The sequence below is a fragment of the Myotis daubentonii genome, chromosome 15 (assembly GCF_963259705.1).
Source record: "Myotis daubentonii chromosome 15, mMyoDau2.1, whole genome shotgun sequence".
Taxonomy (NCBI): domain Eukaryota; kingdom Metazoa; phylum Chordata; class Mammalia; order Chiroptera; family Vespertilionidae; genus Myotis; species Myotis daubentonii.
This window is the reverse complement of record NC_081854.1, coordinates 10,001,474-10,016,941: the sequence shown is the minus strand read 5'-3', so window position 1 is coordinate 10,016,941 and position 15,468 is coordinate 10,001,474. Positions and strand designations below refer to the sequence as shown.

The 15,468-nt window shown below is 44.6% G+C and overlaps 1 protein-coding gene and 1 pseudogene across 1 annotated transcript in view; one reads left to right on the top strand and one right to left on the bottom strand.

The window, feature by feature from the left end:
- Positions 1–15,468, top strand: part of SAE1 (SUMO1 activating enzyme subunit 1) — a 78,268-nt gene that overhangs the window by 28,788 nt on the left and 34,012 nt on the right. Inside the window, exons 5-6 of the mRNA XM_059666075.1 lie at positions 454–553; positions 12,685–12,790. Of these exons, the coding sequence (XP_059522058.1) occupies positions 454–553; positions 12,685–12,790 (206 nt within the window). The remainder of the gene's footprint in view (positions 1–453; positions 554–12,684; positions 12,791–15,468) is intronic.
- Positions 14,746–15,464, bottom strand: LOC132216697 (large ribosomal subunit protein uL1-like; annotated as a pseudogene).

Below are 15,468 nucleotides of genomic sequence, written 5' to 3'. Positions count from 1 at the left end.
TTCAGGATCTCCCATAACTGCAACGTTTTGTGGCTTTAGAAAATCTAGTTCTTTGGGCACATTATAAATGGATAAAGAAGTCACAGAGGAAAGCAGTCCAGATTATTTTAATGTGAGTTCCCCATGGCAGAGGGGAGGGATTCAGTTAGAGTAATTCATGATTCAAGTGGTACGTTCACAAAGTTTATTGAGAGCTTACTAGGCAGTATGCTAAGAAATGTATGTTATTTCTCGTCTTACAAGAATCTTTTGTTAGCAGTTGTTACTCCCACATAGTGGGTGACTGGCTCGTCAGGTATTCGGTGGCCAACCTGTGATTTGAACCCAGATCTGTTTGACTCCAAAACTTTGGCTCTTAACCAACATCCCATTCTGTGAGCTGGTAATGCTCTATTTGTTCTAACGGCATGATTCATAGAGTAGAACTGGATTCTCTCCCTTGTCACCCTCTAGGGAGAAGACCAAAGTTGCCAAGGTTAGCCAAGGAGTAGAAGATGGCCCTGATACCAAGAGAGCAAAACTGGATTCATCTGAGACAACTATGGTCAAAAAGGTATGTGTACTGTGGGGGGAGGGTCATGAACACTGAGCCTCATGGGAACAGGCAGTTACAATGGCATAGGAGGGAAGCCAGCATGGGGGGCTTGGAGGGAGGGTCTGGGGAGACTGGGCCAGTGCTTGTCCCATTTAAAGGGGGGTAGCTGCTGCTTAGTGCCAACCAGCTGAGCTATGAGGGGATGTGTGGATCCAGGATGCCAGATGTGATTTTTAAAAAAATATATATTTTACTGATTTTTACAGAGAGGAAGGGAGAGGGATAGAGAGTTAGAAACATCGATGAGAGAGAAACATCAATCAGCTGCCTCCTGCACACCCCCCACTGGGGATGTGCCCGCAAGCAAGGTACATGTCCTTGACCGGAATCGAACCTGGGACCCTTCAGTCCGCAGGCCGATGCTCTATCCACTGAGCCAAACAGGTTTCGGCATAGGGCGTGATTTTTAAGACAATTAGAAATGTGGCTCAGTAGTTGAGCATTGACCTATGAACCATAAGATCACAGTTCGATTCCCGGTTAGGGGCACATGCCCAGGTTGCGGGCTCAATCCCTAGTGTGGGGCGTGCAGGAGGCAGCCAATCAGTGATTCTCTTTCATCATTGATGTTTCTATATCTCTCTCCTTTTCCCTTCCTCTCTGAAATCAATAAAAATATACTTTAAAAAAAACATAGATTTTTTTTTTTAATGCTCTGTCTCAAACTTTTTAATACTGGCAACCTAGTCACCAGTGCTGTTCTTGTCAACAGCAGAGGCTAAAGAGAACATGTTTGCAGGACTTACATGGTCTGTGGGCCACCAATACGACTCCTGGTGTGTGTAGTAATATCAGAAAGACTGTTTTTGAGCAAAGGCCATGAATTTTTTTTAATTGATTTTAGAAAGAGAAACATCAGTTTGTTGTTCCACTTATTTATGCATTCATTGGTTGGTTCTTATATGTGTCCTTACTGGGGATGGAGCCCGCAACCTTGGTGTATCTGGACAACCCTCCAACCAACTGAGCTACCCAGCCAGAGCCAAAGAGCATTACTTTTGTTTTGTCTGGTTTTTTTTTTAATTTTAAAGAAAGGTGAGATTGGTAGACAATTTAGTCAGATCCTAAGTGGGCAGGAGACAGTTTAAACTTGAATTGTGTTTTTTTTTTAAAGCTTTGTTTTGATTTCACCAAATCTTTCAAGAACAAAGGCCTCAAGGTTGGCCAATGTTATCAGGTGTATACTTTTAAATTTATACTTAGATTCTACTTGGAATTGGTGCGGTAATTTAAATACATTTTCTAAGAAGAGGAGTGGAAAGGGACTCAGAGACGCTGGTTTCTAGTTGGTGGAATCTGAGAAGGAATCTTGTGGTGGGAAAACCAGGTGAAGTGGTCAGAATTGGTTTTGTCGAACTGAGAGGAAAGATACGACCAAGCCCATATTTACTCTTTGCTTTGTAGATTTAAATGTTGAGAAAGAAAAACAGCTGGTCAGAGCATTGAGTTAAAATTGCTCTAAAGGGGGGATTCTAAGAGCACAGAAACCACAAAAGAGACTGCAGAAACCACAGAAGTGGAACTCTTCAAGTTTCCAGCAAGGCTTCGCTGGAGATTTTCTCTTTCTTGCTCTTTATGTTTGTACTGGAATAGTTCGATGCTGTGAGTGTGATACAGAGGAATTATTAAGCCCTAATTTTAGTGTCTATTCACAGGACCATAATTATCCTGAGTGAACATTGGTGTTTGGGCCAAAACTTGGGTCCTTTTCTTTCTTCCTTCCTTTCTTCTTGAGGCCCAGTCAAGCCTTATCTGAATAGCGCCGTGAGTTTGGTGGGGGGAGATAAATTGTTAACTAAGGGAGGAGTACAAAAGCAGCTTTGTGGGTGCTGTCAATTTATAAATCACACCCTCTTACAAGTGTGACACTTGGCCTTGGTGTGAAGGGTTTTATGGCTTAAGGGCTTCTTTGATTGAGGCGGGTCTTTCACATTCAAATAGAGAGTGCCTGGCTTTGTTAGCCCTTCACAGCTGGAAGTTTCCCGGGAGTCACTTCTGATGGTGCCCACTGGGGCTGATCTGGAAACCTCTTTTGGGAGCCACTTTATCTAGCTATGAGGAGAATGCGGCAGCCCTGGCAGGCGCTGGGAGGCCTTCGCGTACCATTCCTAGGGCTCTTCAGTCACAGAGCTCTTTGTGCAGCGCCTTCCTACATGGGGCCGAAGTTGAAGGTATCAAAATATGCCCAGCTGACATTGTTAGTCAGCTGTTTCCCTTGGACAATTCAGGCCGGGATTCCAACCTCGAGCCCTTGAGGTTGCGCGGCATTCAGTGCATTCCTCATGACAATCCCCGGGATTCCAGACCTTGCCTTTGTGCGGCCTCCCCACGAGCGCGGTGGAAGGACCGGGCCGCACGGTCTGGGCCAGGACTTCGCCACCCTGTACTGACAAGTATCCTCCATTTTGGCAGAGACCGCTCTGAGGAGTGGAAGTTTTCCTCCAACTCAAAAATCCTTTGATTCAGATTCTGTCCTTTTGCCTAAATTGTATGGAATCACTAGTTGGGTTATGCTCAGAGTGCAGGATGGGGGTGGGGAAGCAGCCACTTCCTGTTTCCTGTGAAAGGTTTCTGGTTAGGGTCCAAATGTTGTAAAGCCACTTTTGCTTCAAGGTACGCATTGTGCTCCTAAATTAGAAACAGTTAAAAAACAAAGAGGGAAAACAGAGGTTGTGGTTTTCACACCGTCTAGGAAGACAGGGGGCCTTTCTAGCACATGTGCCATCATGATATATACAGCAGCAGGGAAGTCCATGGCCCGGAGACGGGTGCTCAGTAGTTTGTTTGCTTCCTTTGCTGCCCAGGAGAAGTCGTGCAATAGATTTAATCAGAATTGGGTCTTGGGCACAAACCTGATGCACAGTGGACGAAGGAGAGAGTACAGTAATGGTTTTGTGGCGAGGAAGTGTTAAGAAAGTTTCCCAGAGAAAGAGTTGTTAGAATTGGCATGTGAAGGCCGGTTTGCCAGGCGCTGAAGCCAGGACCAGTCCTAGGAAGCAGCATCAACCAAAAGCACAGATGTGAGCCAGAGTGACTCGGGCTTTCCTCACTCCAGAACAGCCAGCTCTTTCTGTATCTTTGAGTTGCAAAATGCCTACTGTGTGCAAGGCAGTGTTTTGGGTGCAGGGAATCACAGTCCTGTTGTCACCATTCACAGATGATGCTGAAGCTAAGAAAAGTTAAATGACCTGCCAAGGTCACACAGCTCTGTGAGAGCAGCAGGTGGGAGAGCGCAGACAGAGGCTAAGGGCACTGGCTCACCCTAGGACTTACAAGGTGATTCCCCTGGGAGTGTCTAGGATAATGGGAACTGTTATGAGGATGGTGGGATACAGTATTGTTACCATGGGGATCATTCCGGAAAAACCTTTGGGAGAAGCCATGGCCACATTCCCATTTGCTGCCCATGTTTCTTTATTATTAGGGGTTGCCAGACAGCAGTAGATGCCCGATGGTGGTTATTTGCCCTAGTCGCACTTTAAAAACTAATCATAAAGTAGGATTTGTTCATGACATGCTAAGAAATGCAGATTTAGTTTTACCTCTGCTTCTGAAAATAGAGGGTGACTAATTTGGGCACTGTTAATACTCCTCTCATGAATTAGTTGTGAAATTCCACGGTGGAGAAGTGATTCATTATTTTGATTCCCCCTTCCTGAGCAGTTTGTTGACAGCTCAGTCATCCTCCTCTCACTGCCATCCTTAAAGAAACATTCCTCATGACTGACTAGCTTCATTCCTCCTCTTTATGTGGCATCTTGATTTGTAACCATGATTACTCTTCAAATCACTTGTCAGTGTCTCTCCCATTAGAGTTTAACCTCCATAGGGGCAGTTTTGTCCACTGCTGTACTCCGAGACAGTGCCTGGTACGGTCATATCCAGGAAATGTCTGTGCTTCCTGCAGTACAATACGATAGCTTTAGAGCAGATTATTGCCATTTAAAAAGGAATTATTGAATTAACTTTCTTTGTGATCAACTAAATGGATTAACTTTGTAGTACATGAGGTTTCATAATATTGATTTTTTACAGAGAGGAAGGGAGAGGGATAGAGAGTTAGAAACATTGATGAGAGAGAAACATTGATCAGCTGCCTCCTGCACATCTCCTACTGGGGATGTGCCCGCAACCAAGTCACATGCCCTTGACCGGAATCGAACCTGGGGCCCTTCAGTTCATAAGCCGATGCTCTATCCACTGAGCCAAACGAGTCAGGGCAGTTTAGGTTTCTGAGCTAAGCCAAGAACAAAATTCCAAACAGGACAAGGGACTTAGCTAGAAATCCGTAGAAGTCATTGAGTTGCCTAGACCAGAGCCTTCAGGTCCAAATGCTGCTAATTGTCAGAATCACTTGGTTTGGGGGAGGGGTGGCAGGGAAAGGCAGGGTGCAAACTGCAGAAAGGTTGGTGGAATTCAGATAGCAGGTTTTTTTTAAGTCTGATGGTTGTAAAGTGTGGGGTGGGTGCTGGTGGTGCCCTGTCTTCCTAGAATCCAGCACAATCGTGTGTGTGTGTGTGTGTGTGTGTGTGTGTGTGAGAGAGAGAGAGAGAGAGAGAGAGAGAGAGAGAGAGAGAGAGAGAAAGAGAGATGCATAAAAATCATGCCACATCAATGCAAGTTTTGGGACATAACAATAAAACACTATTCAACTTAAAAACAAAAACATTTCCAGTACTATTGTACTAATCTGTGTGCTTCTCTCTCCTCACCTGGCTTGCAGGCATTTGTGTGGACTTAATGTACCTGAAAGGGCGGATATAGCCCTGCTTGGCATGGTGTTTTATCATGTGTTTGTAAGTCTAACTAGTAGAATAGAACTTATTGTGTGATGTTGTAGGTATAAATCAAGAAGGATATAGCTAACCATGTGCCCGTCACCCAACTTAGAGCATAAAGCATTACCACTGTGGTGCGGGCTCACCCCTGACGGTCTCTCCCAACGTAATTAACCACTGTCCTCCATCGTGGTTCTCCCTCCCATGCATTTCTTCTCCTACATATGTATTGCCCAGCAATATAGAATTGTTTGGTGTGCTTTTTAACTCTTTAAGGATTGATTCATATTCTGGAATGCTGCCACCTGCCTTTTAAGAGCAGTGTTATATCTCTGAGTTCCCGGGCTTCCCTGTCCATGTTGGTAGCCACTGGCTACATGTGGCTATTGAAATTAGTTAAAATTAAATAAAATAAAAAATTTGCTTCTTCAGCCTCTCTAACTATATTTCACACGCTTGGTAACTACACGTGGCTATTGGCATCCGTATTGCAAAGACAGAAGATGTTTCATCCTCACAGCAAGTTCTCTTGGACAGCACTGCAGGTGTGTCTCTCTCTCTCTCTCTCTCTCTCTCTCTCTCTCTCTCTCTCTCTCTCTCTCTCTCTCTCTCTCTCCCCCTCCTGTAGGGTATTTGTTGTGTGAATACATCACTATTTATTCTGCCGTTTGAGGGGCATTCAATCTGTAAGTTTTGCTGTTACAAATTGGGTGGCCACAGTCAGTGTTTCGTGGGTGTAGCGTAGCTAACCTCTTTTGGCACCTGTGTGCTTTCTCCAGGGCAGATACTTAGGGTGAAAATTGGGATGTGTACATCTTCAACTTCACCAGACCCTGCCTGCTAAATTACTCCCGAGTAGTTTTATCCGTTTACCTTTCAAAGCCAGCAATGTAGAACAGTAACGTGTGCTAGCTTCAGGCCCTTTTGCCACTCTGTGAAGTGTGAAAACTGTCCCCGGTTGTGGTTGTCATTTGTTAGAATGCTTTGTTTGTTTGTTTGTTTGTTTGTTTGTTTGTTTGTGTGTTTTGAATCATATGAGCCGTTTATTCAAATACTGCTGGCAGCATGGGAGAGCAGCAGGTCATCCACAAAAATCTGCTGTTAGAGTGCTTTTTAAAAACTACAGTCTTCCATTAATAGATATGGAAATTAGACCTAGAAACCTGTAGTGTATTGTTTTTTAAATAAGGTATGCATATGTTTCTTTTTTTAAAGATATTTTTATTGGTTTCAGAGAGGAAGGGAGAGGGAGAGAGAGATAGAAACATCAATGATGAGAGAGAATCATTGATTGGCTGCCTCCTACACTGGGGACTGAGCCTGCAACCTGGACATGTGCCCTGACCAGGAATCAAACTGTGACCTCCTGGTTCATAGTTGAGCCAAACTGGCCAGGTGAAGCCTGTAGTTTTAAAAGTTGTTTTGATGCTAATTTACATTCAACTTTATTTTATATCCAGAACTATATATCATGTTACAGATGTTCAGCCTGATTTAAAAAGTAAAATTTATTCACAATCCCAGGCAGGGAAAACACAGAACAAGCTGAGAGAACGTGAACCCTGTTCCCCCGGAAGGACTGTAACATTCTTCTCAGAACACTTTCTGTGCATGTGTACTTAATAAAGTTGGAGTACTAATTAATATGTATGAATACTTATTCGGCATATAATGACCTAATGTATGACGTGTATTGTGTTTTGCTTTTTTTATTCACTGTGTTTTGGGAGCACTCCCGACTTACATCTACTTAGAGCAGGTGTACATTGCCTTGCTGTGATCTGTTGAACCAGTCTCCTCTTACATGGGCAAGGTCACTGCAGTTTCCCACACTTCTGAATGGCCTGGCACAACTTGATGGCTGATAGGCCATATGGAGAATTCACCTTTTATATTTACTGTTGGGATTTTTGGCAAATGAGAAGCGGCTCACAAGTATTTATTGAAAATCTAATCTATTCGGTGCTGTGTCTTTCACTGTGGTCCCTACCTCGGGAAGCTATAAGAGTGAGTGTAAGAGGGCTTGTCAGTAGTCTTAACTGAACTATGCGATTGAAATCCTTAAGGCTCAGGATTTCCCATGAAGAAGTGGATAGCAGAGGGGAAGCGTTAAGCATTCTAGTCAGAGGGGTCCAGGAGCCAAGGGAGGAGAAGTGGAAGGGCCACATGAGATGTGGAAGTTACCGTCTTAGTGTGTTCATTCAGGGAGATGGATGCTACTGCTCAGCAGACACTGTCCTGGGCGCTTCACCTGAAAGAGCCTTCATTCCCTGAGAGCATTGTCGAGTGTTTCCTCTATAAATCCAGTGCCGGTGAGCTGAGTCACACAGGCATCGCCTCTTGCACCTGTCCTACTACAAATTAGGTGACTTGGTTAAGTTTTGTTTTATTTTTAATTGTTGTGAAAGTCGATAGTAGACTTTTGGTAATTTGGAAAACAAAAACGGACATTAGCCCTGGCCAGGGCTAATGGTTAGAGTGTCAGCCTCTGCGCCGAAGGGTTGCAGGTTTGATTCCCGGTCAAGGGCACGTACCTGGGTTGCAGGAGCCCTTCCCTTCCCACCCCCAGTAAGGGTGCCTGCAGGAGGCAGCCAGTCAATGTGTCTCTCACATCTATGTGTTGATGTTTATCTCTCTCTCTCCTTCTCTCTCTCCCCCCTTCCCTCCTTTTTTCCTTTCCACTCTGTCTGAAAAGCAGTGGAAAAAATATTCTCAGGTGAGGATTAACAACAACGGGGGGGGGGGCATTAATTGGAGGCAGGCTGGAGTAACACAAGAAGCATTGAATAACTGCTGTGATCTGAGGAGGGTAAAAAACCAGGCAGCTGGTGGAAGGAATTTGGCCCGTCTCTTAAGAGCCCTGCCATTAATATGGCTCCGCTTCCAACTTTCAAATTCTCACTTCCCCGGATAAAGACTCCGATTGGTCAGTCTTGGGCCATGGGCCCTCCACTGGCTGTCACCTGTGGCTGGAGGGCTAGTACATATTACAGATAGGGCCACTGTGGGCCTCCTCCCCAGATACCAGGGAACTTCCTAAAAGTTGTCTGCCACAGTCAGGCCTGAGGTAAATTCATTTGCCTGGGGTCACAACTTAGTGTCAAAACTGGGATGGTTCTGTCCTTAGACTTTGGGAGGTAAAGGGCCTCTGTCCTTGGCCCTAGTGCTCTAGAAGGGCCCAGTTTGTCCTCCTTCCAGCCCTTCCTCTCATAGCGTGAGGATTCCATGGCATCAAGGAGATGTGTCCACTGGAGCCCATAGCTTTTGCCCTCAGTTCTAGACCACATTCTGGACGCCTGGGACCCTGGAATTTTCTACCCAGACAACCCAGGCTTGCTTCCCAGGCGTTTTTTGGGCTTCCTCCCTGATCTGCCTCTGGAGTGCTGACTTTACCACAGTTGTCTACATGCCTACGCCCCGGGAGGGGATTTGGTGGGAAAGGACGAGCTTAGAGGACAAAGCTAAAAGAGAAGGGAAAACTGGGGGACAGCTTTCCCGGTGCACCTCGTCCTGGCAGAGAACCCCAAGGAGTGTGAGAATCCCAAATTTGAACCTGATCTTCCAAGGTGGCTGTGGAGAAGGTATATTTATTCAGGCAGGAGAATACAATATCTTTGACTTAGTAGCTTGCTAGTTTGATTTATAACTAAACATGTAGACGTGACATATGGGTTTTCATTTGTACTCTTGTCCCATTGTTAGAGGTGGGGCTGAGACTAAAACACAACTTCTTTTTTTCTCATTCATTATCCAATAGTGGCTTAACGGACCAGTGGATTGTTAGCATTTTTCCTGGTGAGGCAAACTACAGAACCTCTGAATTAAGGTCTTGGTAGTTTTTAAAACCTGATAAAACTTTGTTTCCTCATTATGATAGCATTCCCAGCATACTGCTGATGGCTTGATCTGTGTTTAAAGCTCATTAAGAAGGGTCTGGCAGCCTGTATAAGGCACTAAAGGTCAGTAGGCTGACTACATGACTTACCTTTTGAGGTCAAACAGACCCATTGACCCAAAGGTTTGAGGGCACCGTAGACATCTTGTTTACCAACTCAGAGGCAGAAAGCCATCTTAAAACCTTGACTATTGCCTGGCCAGTGTGGCTCAGTGGTTGAGCATGGACTCATGAACTAGGACAATGATGGCGAACCTTTTGAGCTCGGCGTGTCAGCATTTTGAAAAACCCTAACTTAACTCTGGTGCTGTGTCACATATAGAAATTTTTTTATTTTTGCAACCATAGTAAAACAAAGCTTTATACTTTTGATATTTGTTTTATATATTTAAATGCCATTTAACAAAGAAAAATCAACCAAAAAAATGAGTTCGCATGTCACCTCTGACACACGTGTCATAGGTTCGCCATCACTGAACTAGGAGATCATGGTTCAGTTCCTGGTCAGGGCACCTGCCCAGGTTTCGGGCTTGAGCCCTAGTAGGGGGCATGCAGGAGGCAGCCAATCAGTGATTCTCTCTCACTCTCTCCCTTCTTGTCTCTGAAATCAATAAAAACACTTTTTTAAAAAAACCTTGGCTGTTTTGCCCTGGCTGATATGGGTCAGTTGGTCATCCTATGCACCGAAAAGTTGTTGGTTAGATTCCCGGTTGGGGCACATACCTGGATTGTGGGTTCCATCCCAGGTCGGGGCATATATGGAAGGCAACCCATTGATGTCTCTCTCTCTCTCTCTCTCTCTCTCTCTCTCTCTCTCTCTCTCTCTCTCTCTCTCTCTCTCTCCTCTCACCCCCGCTTCCTCTCTAAGCATGTTCTCAGGTGAGGATTAAAAGGAAAAGTAAACTTCGAGTGTGTTTAATCTTCATTAACAATTTGGAATTTCATTTATAATATCCATTTTGGTCCTTAATAAGCTATGTAAATTGCCTGGTAGCTGATAGATCTTGGTTCAGTAAGCCTCCTAAATTATACTCTTGTTTTGAGTCAGTCAGTCTCTCTCTCTCTCTCTCTCTCTCTGTGTGTGTGTTTTAAATATCGAGGGGGGAGGGGATTTGTACGATGCCGGGGTGTGTGTGTGTAGAGAAAGAGAAGAGAGGACCCATACCTTTGTAAGTTTGAAATTATTTATACACATCCATCTTAAACCCAGTAAAAGTAACCAGTACTGAGAACCATTTTTTCCTGAACTGTCAGAGAGTAAGATGCCAACATAATGCCCCAACCATCATTCCCAGATATTTCAGTTTGTATTTTCTCAAACAAGTCATCCTTCATAACCACAACCCAACCATCAAAATTAGGAAACTCATCCAGTTACATCATTACTGTCTAATCCTCAGACCCCATTCAAGTGTTGCCAGTTGCCCCAGTCATGTCCCTTTGGCAAAGGGTCCAGTTCAGGATCATGCGTGCATCTAGATTTTCATGGCACTTTTAAAGATTACAAGCCAGTTAGCCTGTAAAATGTCCCTTAGTTTGGGTTCATCTGATGTTCCCTTACGATTAGATTCCAGCTACACATTTTGGCAAAAATATCATGGTACGGATGCTTCTCATCACGTTCTGTGGTCTGGCGCATGATTTCCATATGCCCTTTACTGCTAATGTTCACTTTCATCATTTGAGTGAGATTATGTCTGCCAGACTTCTTTGAATACAATTCCTCTTTTCCCTGTGTGACTAATATGTATTTTATAGAGAGGTATTTTGAAAATATGTAAATATCCCCATTCCTCATTAAACTTGATTAATTTTAGGTCTGTGGACTAATGGATTCTAGTTTATTTTAAGTGTTGCAATCTATTATTTCTTCTTACCCTCAAATTGTTCCAGATTTGACCAGTGGGCACTTCCTTAAGCTGTGTCCTGTTTTCTGTTTCATGTCCCCATCATTCTTTGAGCACTTCCTTGTTTCAGGGAATTGCATCTACATTTATTTCTTTATCTGTCCATACATTGAAAATGAGTTTATCCCCAAAACCACAGACTTCGTTCTAGTTTTCTCCCCATATTTCCAATTCTCTTCTCTGACATTGAGAAGCCTGGCTTCCCAGATTCTCAGTATATTTACTAGTTGCAGCCAGTCTGTGGATATAGTCATTCTCTCTCTGCTGTCCCTGGGGAAGCCCTTCTTATCATACTCTGTCTCCTCCAGGCAGGCCCCCAGCTCCTCTACACACACACTCACTCTTTCCTGCCCTTCCTCAGTCCCAGTACATGACTTTGGATGGAATTGTTCAGGAAAGGGAAACCATTTTCTCATTCATATTTAATTGTTTACATTTTAAAGTATATATTATGGCATTTTCCAAGGTTATTTGGTTTAGTTTAATAGGTTTTAGCCATACTTCTTCTACCACAGAGCTTTTGCCAATGCCATTTCCATTTCCATAGCCTGCAGCTTTCGTTTCATCCCCGTTGTTCTTTTTTCTTTTTATAGCTTTTTTTCAAAATGTATTTTATTGGCCGAAACCGGTTTGCCTCAGTGGATAGAGCGTCGGCCTGCGGACTGAAAGGTCCCAGGTTCGATTCCGGTCAAGGGCATGTACCTGGGTTGTGGGCACATCCCCAATAGGAGATGTGCAGGAGGCAGCTGATCGATGTTTCTCTCTCATCGATGTTTCGAACTCTCTATCCCTCTCCCTTCCTCTCTGTAAAAAATCAATAAAATATATTTAAAAAAATATATATATATATATATTATTGATTTTAGAGAGGAAGGGAGAGGAAGAGAGAGATAGAAACATCAGTGATGATAGAGAATCATTGATTGGCTGCCTCCTGCATGCCCCCCACTGGGGATCGCAACCCAGGCATGTGCCCTTGGCCAGAATCAAACCTGGGACCCTTCAGTCCCCAGGCCAACGCTCTATCCAATGGGCCAAACCAGCCAGGGCCCATTATTCTTTTTCTTGCTGTTACTTATTAGTATTGTCATCCATCATCAGCAGCAAACATTCCTCTACTGAGAAACATTTATTAATTTTTGTTTGTTTTTATTTACTATTAAAAAAAACTTTTATTGAATATCTCTAGACACATATTTTCTTCGCTTTTATTTCTGTAGTGTAAATACACCCAGTTAAAGAAAGAACCAGAATGGTATTAGGGCTTTCGCTTTGCTCTGTCTTCCTTCAAGGCAGGGAGTATGTTATTCATTGCTGTGTCCCAGTGCCCAGAGGAGCACTCAGTAAGTGCTTAATAAACGTTTATTGGATTTGAGTGGCCTCAGCTTCCTTTAATGAACAGTAAACCTTAGATAATGACATTTCTCTCAATGGTGAAGAGCTGTACTGCCTTGTGAGTTAAAGCCGAGCATAGTGTACCCCTGAGCTGTTTTGCCTTTTTTCCAACAGAAAGTGGTCTTCTGCTCCATTAAAGAAGCCCTGGAAGTGGACTGGAGCAGCGACAAAGCAAAGGCCGCGCTGAAGCGCACAACTTCGGATTACTTTCTCCTTCAAGGTGAGGGCTCGAGGCTCCCGGTGAGCCGGGAGCGCCTTGGGCTTTGATTTCTGCACATGTGGCTGCAGAGTCCAGATGGTTTCTTGATGTTTGCCCCGAGTTAGGTTCCTCATTAGTTGATTCTCAGGGGCCACACATCTGAGTGAATGGAGACGAGGACCATCATGGAGCTCTGGTTTCTTAATGATTTTTGCTTTTTTCAAATCTCTTTTTTTATTTGTTGAAGTGACCTACCCTCTAAAGTTGATCCTGAGATAACAGTGTCAAATCAGACATTTTCTCAGCACCACTTTTCCCTCTACAGAGCTCTTCCTTGGCCCCCAAACCAGTTTTCCTCTCCTGTAAGGTCTCCCTCTCTCCCTTCCTCCCTCCTTACTGGGGCGGAGGGTAGGGGGGCGGCAGGGGCTGTTAGCTAAGTATTGTTTGGCTCCTTCTGCTTGGCACTTTTAAGTAATTTTTTTTAATGTTGTTTTAAAAATAATCACTAACATTGAGTGCTTAGCACAAGCTGTGGGGCTAGATACTATTATTAACCCTTTTTTACAGACAAAGAAACTGAGGCACAGAGAGAGAAAGGTAACTCATTCTCCGTTACACTGTAAGCACGTGTAAAAATACCAGTTTGTTAATTAGTGTAAAAATAACTCATATTTACTGCAGAAAATGCCAGAAAAGTAGAGAGAAAAAAATCACCTTGACCTTCTGGGGATGTGCTTCCCAACTTCCATCCTTTTCCACGCCCCAGTTCATGTAGCACAGCTACGGTATTGGAGGCCCTCGGTCACCTGTCCCAGGCGCCATGTCTTCACCCAGGCCTGCACGAGTCAGTATCTCTGCAGAACCATCACCCTTTTGCAGGGAGACTCTGAGGTGGAGATGTAGCTTTTCTTTGTAAAATCTGCCAAGCATTTTTGGTTGCATTTAGACAGTATTTGGTCTTCTTTCCCCAGGGAAGAGAGGGAAGCTGCATCCCTCCTCCTTCCTTCCCTTGGTCTGTGCAGACTCCAGGAACTCCCCCTCCAAGTCAGCACAGACGAAGTGCGTGCTAGCTCTCCAAAGGGAAATACATAAAGCTGTATAAAGCCTCCTTAATAAACTAGTAAGGAGATCAGACAGGGCTGAAGTTTATCTTTACATTATTTATGAGTAAAGCTCTTCCCATAGTAATTAATGGTGTTGACCCAATTGGGGACAAGGAAAGTTGGGGGATGAACTATTTTGAAGCACTTAATATCCATTTGTATAGAAATAATGAAATGGGTTAAGTAGGAATGAGTCTTTGCATGTGAGTGTAGGACTCAGAAAATAGCCCCTTTAAGGACTGGGGCAGTTCAGCAAGGAAGTGCTAACTGGAGTCACAGCAGCACCCTCCTGCCTGGAGTTCAGAGAGAGCAGCGGGTCAGCCCTCTGGGAGAAGCTAATTCCTCAGTGCCAGGCGCATAGAAAGCCTCAGTAAATAGTAGTTGTCCTTTTGCAAAGGTTTTGGGTATAGCTGCTGCTTATAAATTAGTCATGCTGGTCAACTGGTATTTGAGTTTACCATGATGTGGTGATTCCCAACCAGGGGCAGTTTTGCCTGCCAGGCTGCTTGGTGGACTAAGTAAAGTTCTGGAAGTAAAGCGACATGCTCTTATGTTCTCATCCCCTGGTTCCTGCCAGCAGCTTAGAGCCCTCAGCTTGTAAGCATTAAGCTGACTCTGTGAGCACATCAGCTCATTCTTTTTTTTAAATCATTTTTTTAAAATATATTTTATTGATTTTTTACAGAGAGGAAGGGAGAGAGATAGTTAGAAACATCGATGAGAGAGAAACATCGATCAGCTGCCTCCTGCACATCCCCCACTGGGGAAGTGCCCGCAACCCAGGTACATGCCCTTGACCGGAATCGAACCTGGGACCTTTCAGTCCGCAGGCCGACGCTCTATCCACTGAGCCAAACCGGTTTCGGCAACTCATTCTTTTTTAACGGTGGCAGTATGGTTTATTAAGCGGGGCCTTAGTGCAGGCGCTGGGGCTTGCCCCTGGTGCTCTTCATGTACAAAGCCTGAACGTTCTGCCAGTTCTTTTTGAGCAATGACACCAGGAAATTGACAGCTAAGTGGATCTTGTACACAAGCTCATCATCCGTCATCTTCAAATGGCCAGCAGCCCCTGCCAGACACAGCACCTCTTCATCTGGAACTTGATTGTGGTTTTCACTTCATCGACTTTGGCCACCATGTTCTCATTGTGGGTCAACAAGGAAGGGAACTTGCCAGCCTTATTCAGGCCCGGGCCCAGGATTCGTGAGCTCTGCTTGATCAGAGACTCCGAAGCCAAAAAGGCATCGTACTTCTTGGCCAGCTTCTTGACCAGTTTCTTATTCTTGTTGAGTTTCTTCAGCGCCTCGATGTCCATGTGTGGGATGTCCACGGCCTTGGCCTCATCACAGTGCTGCTGGTCCCCCAGCACACACACGGAGAAGTTGGGGGAGGGCGTGGACTTAAGCCTGACGGTGCCCGAGAAGCGTTTGTCCTTCTGAGGGTCATAGTTCTTCAGGCTGATCTGCAGCTCCACTGGCTCCAGAAACTTCCGGCGCTTGCGCTGGTTCCCGTGCAGGACCTCCCGCACTGTCTCGTAAAGGGTGTCGCGGGAGACTTTGCTGCTCATGGTTCCTCGCGCTGCAAAAACCGGAAAAG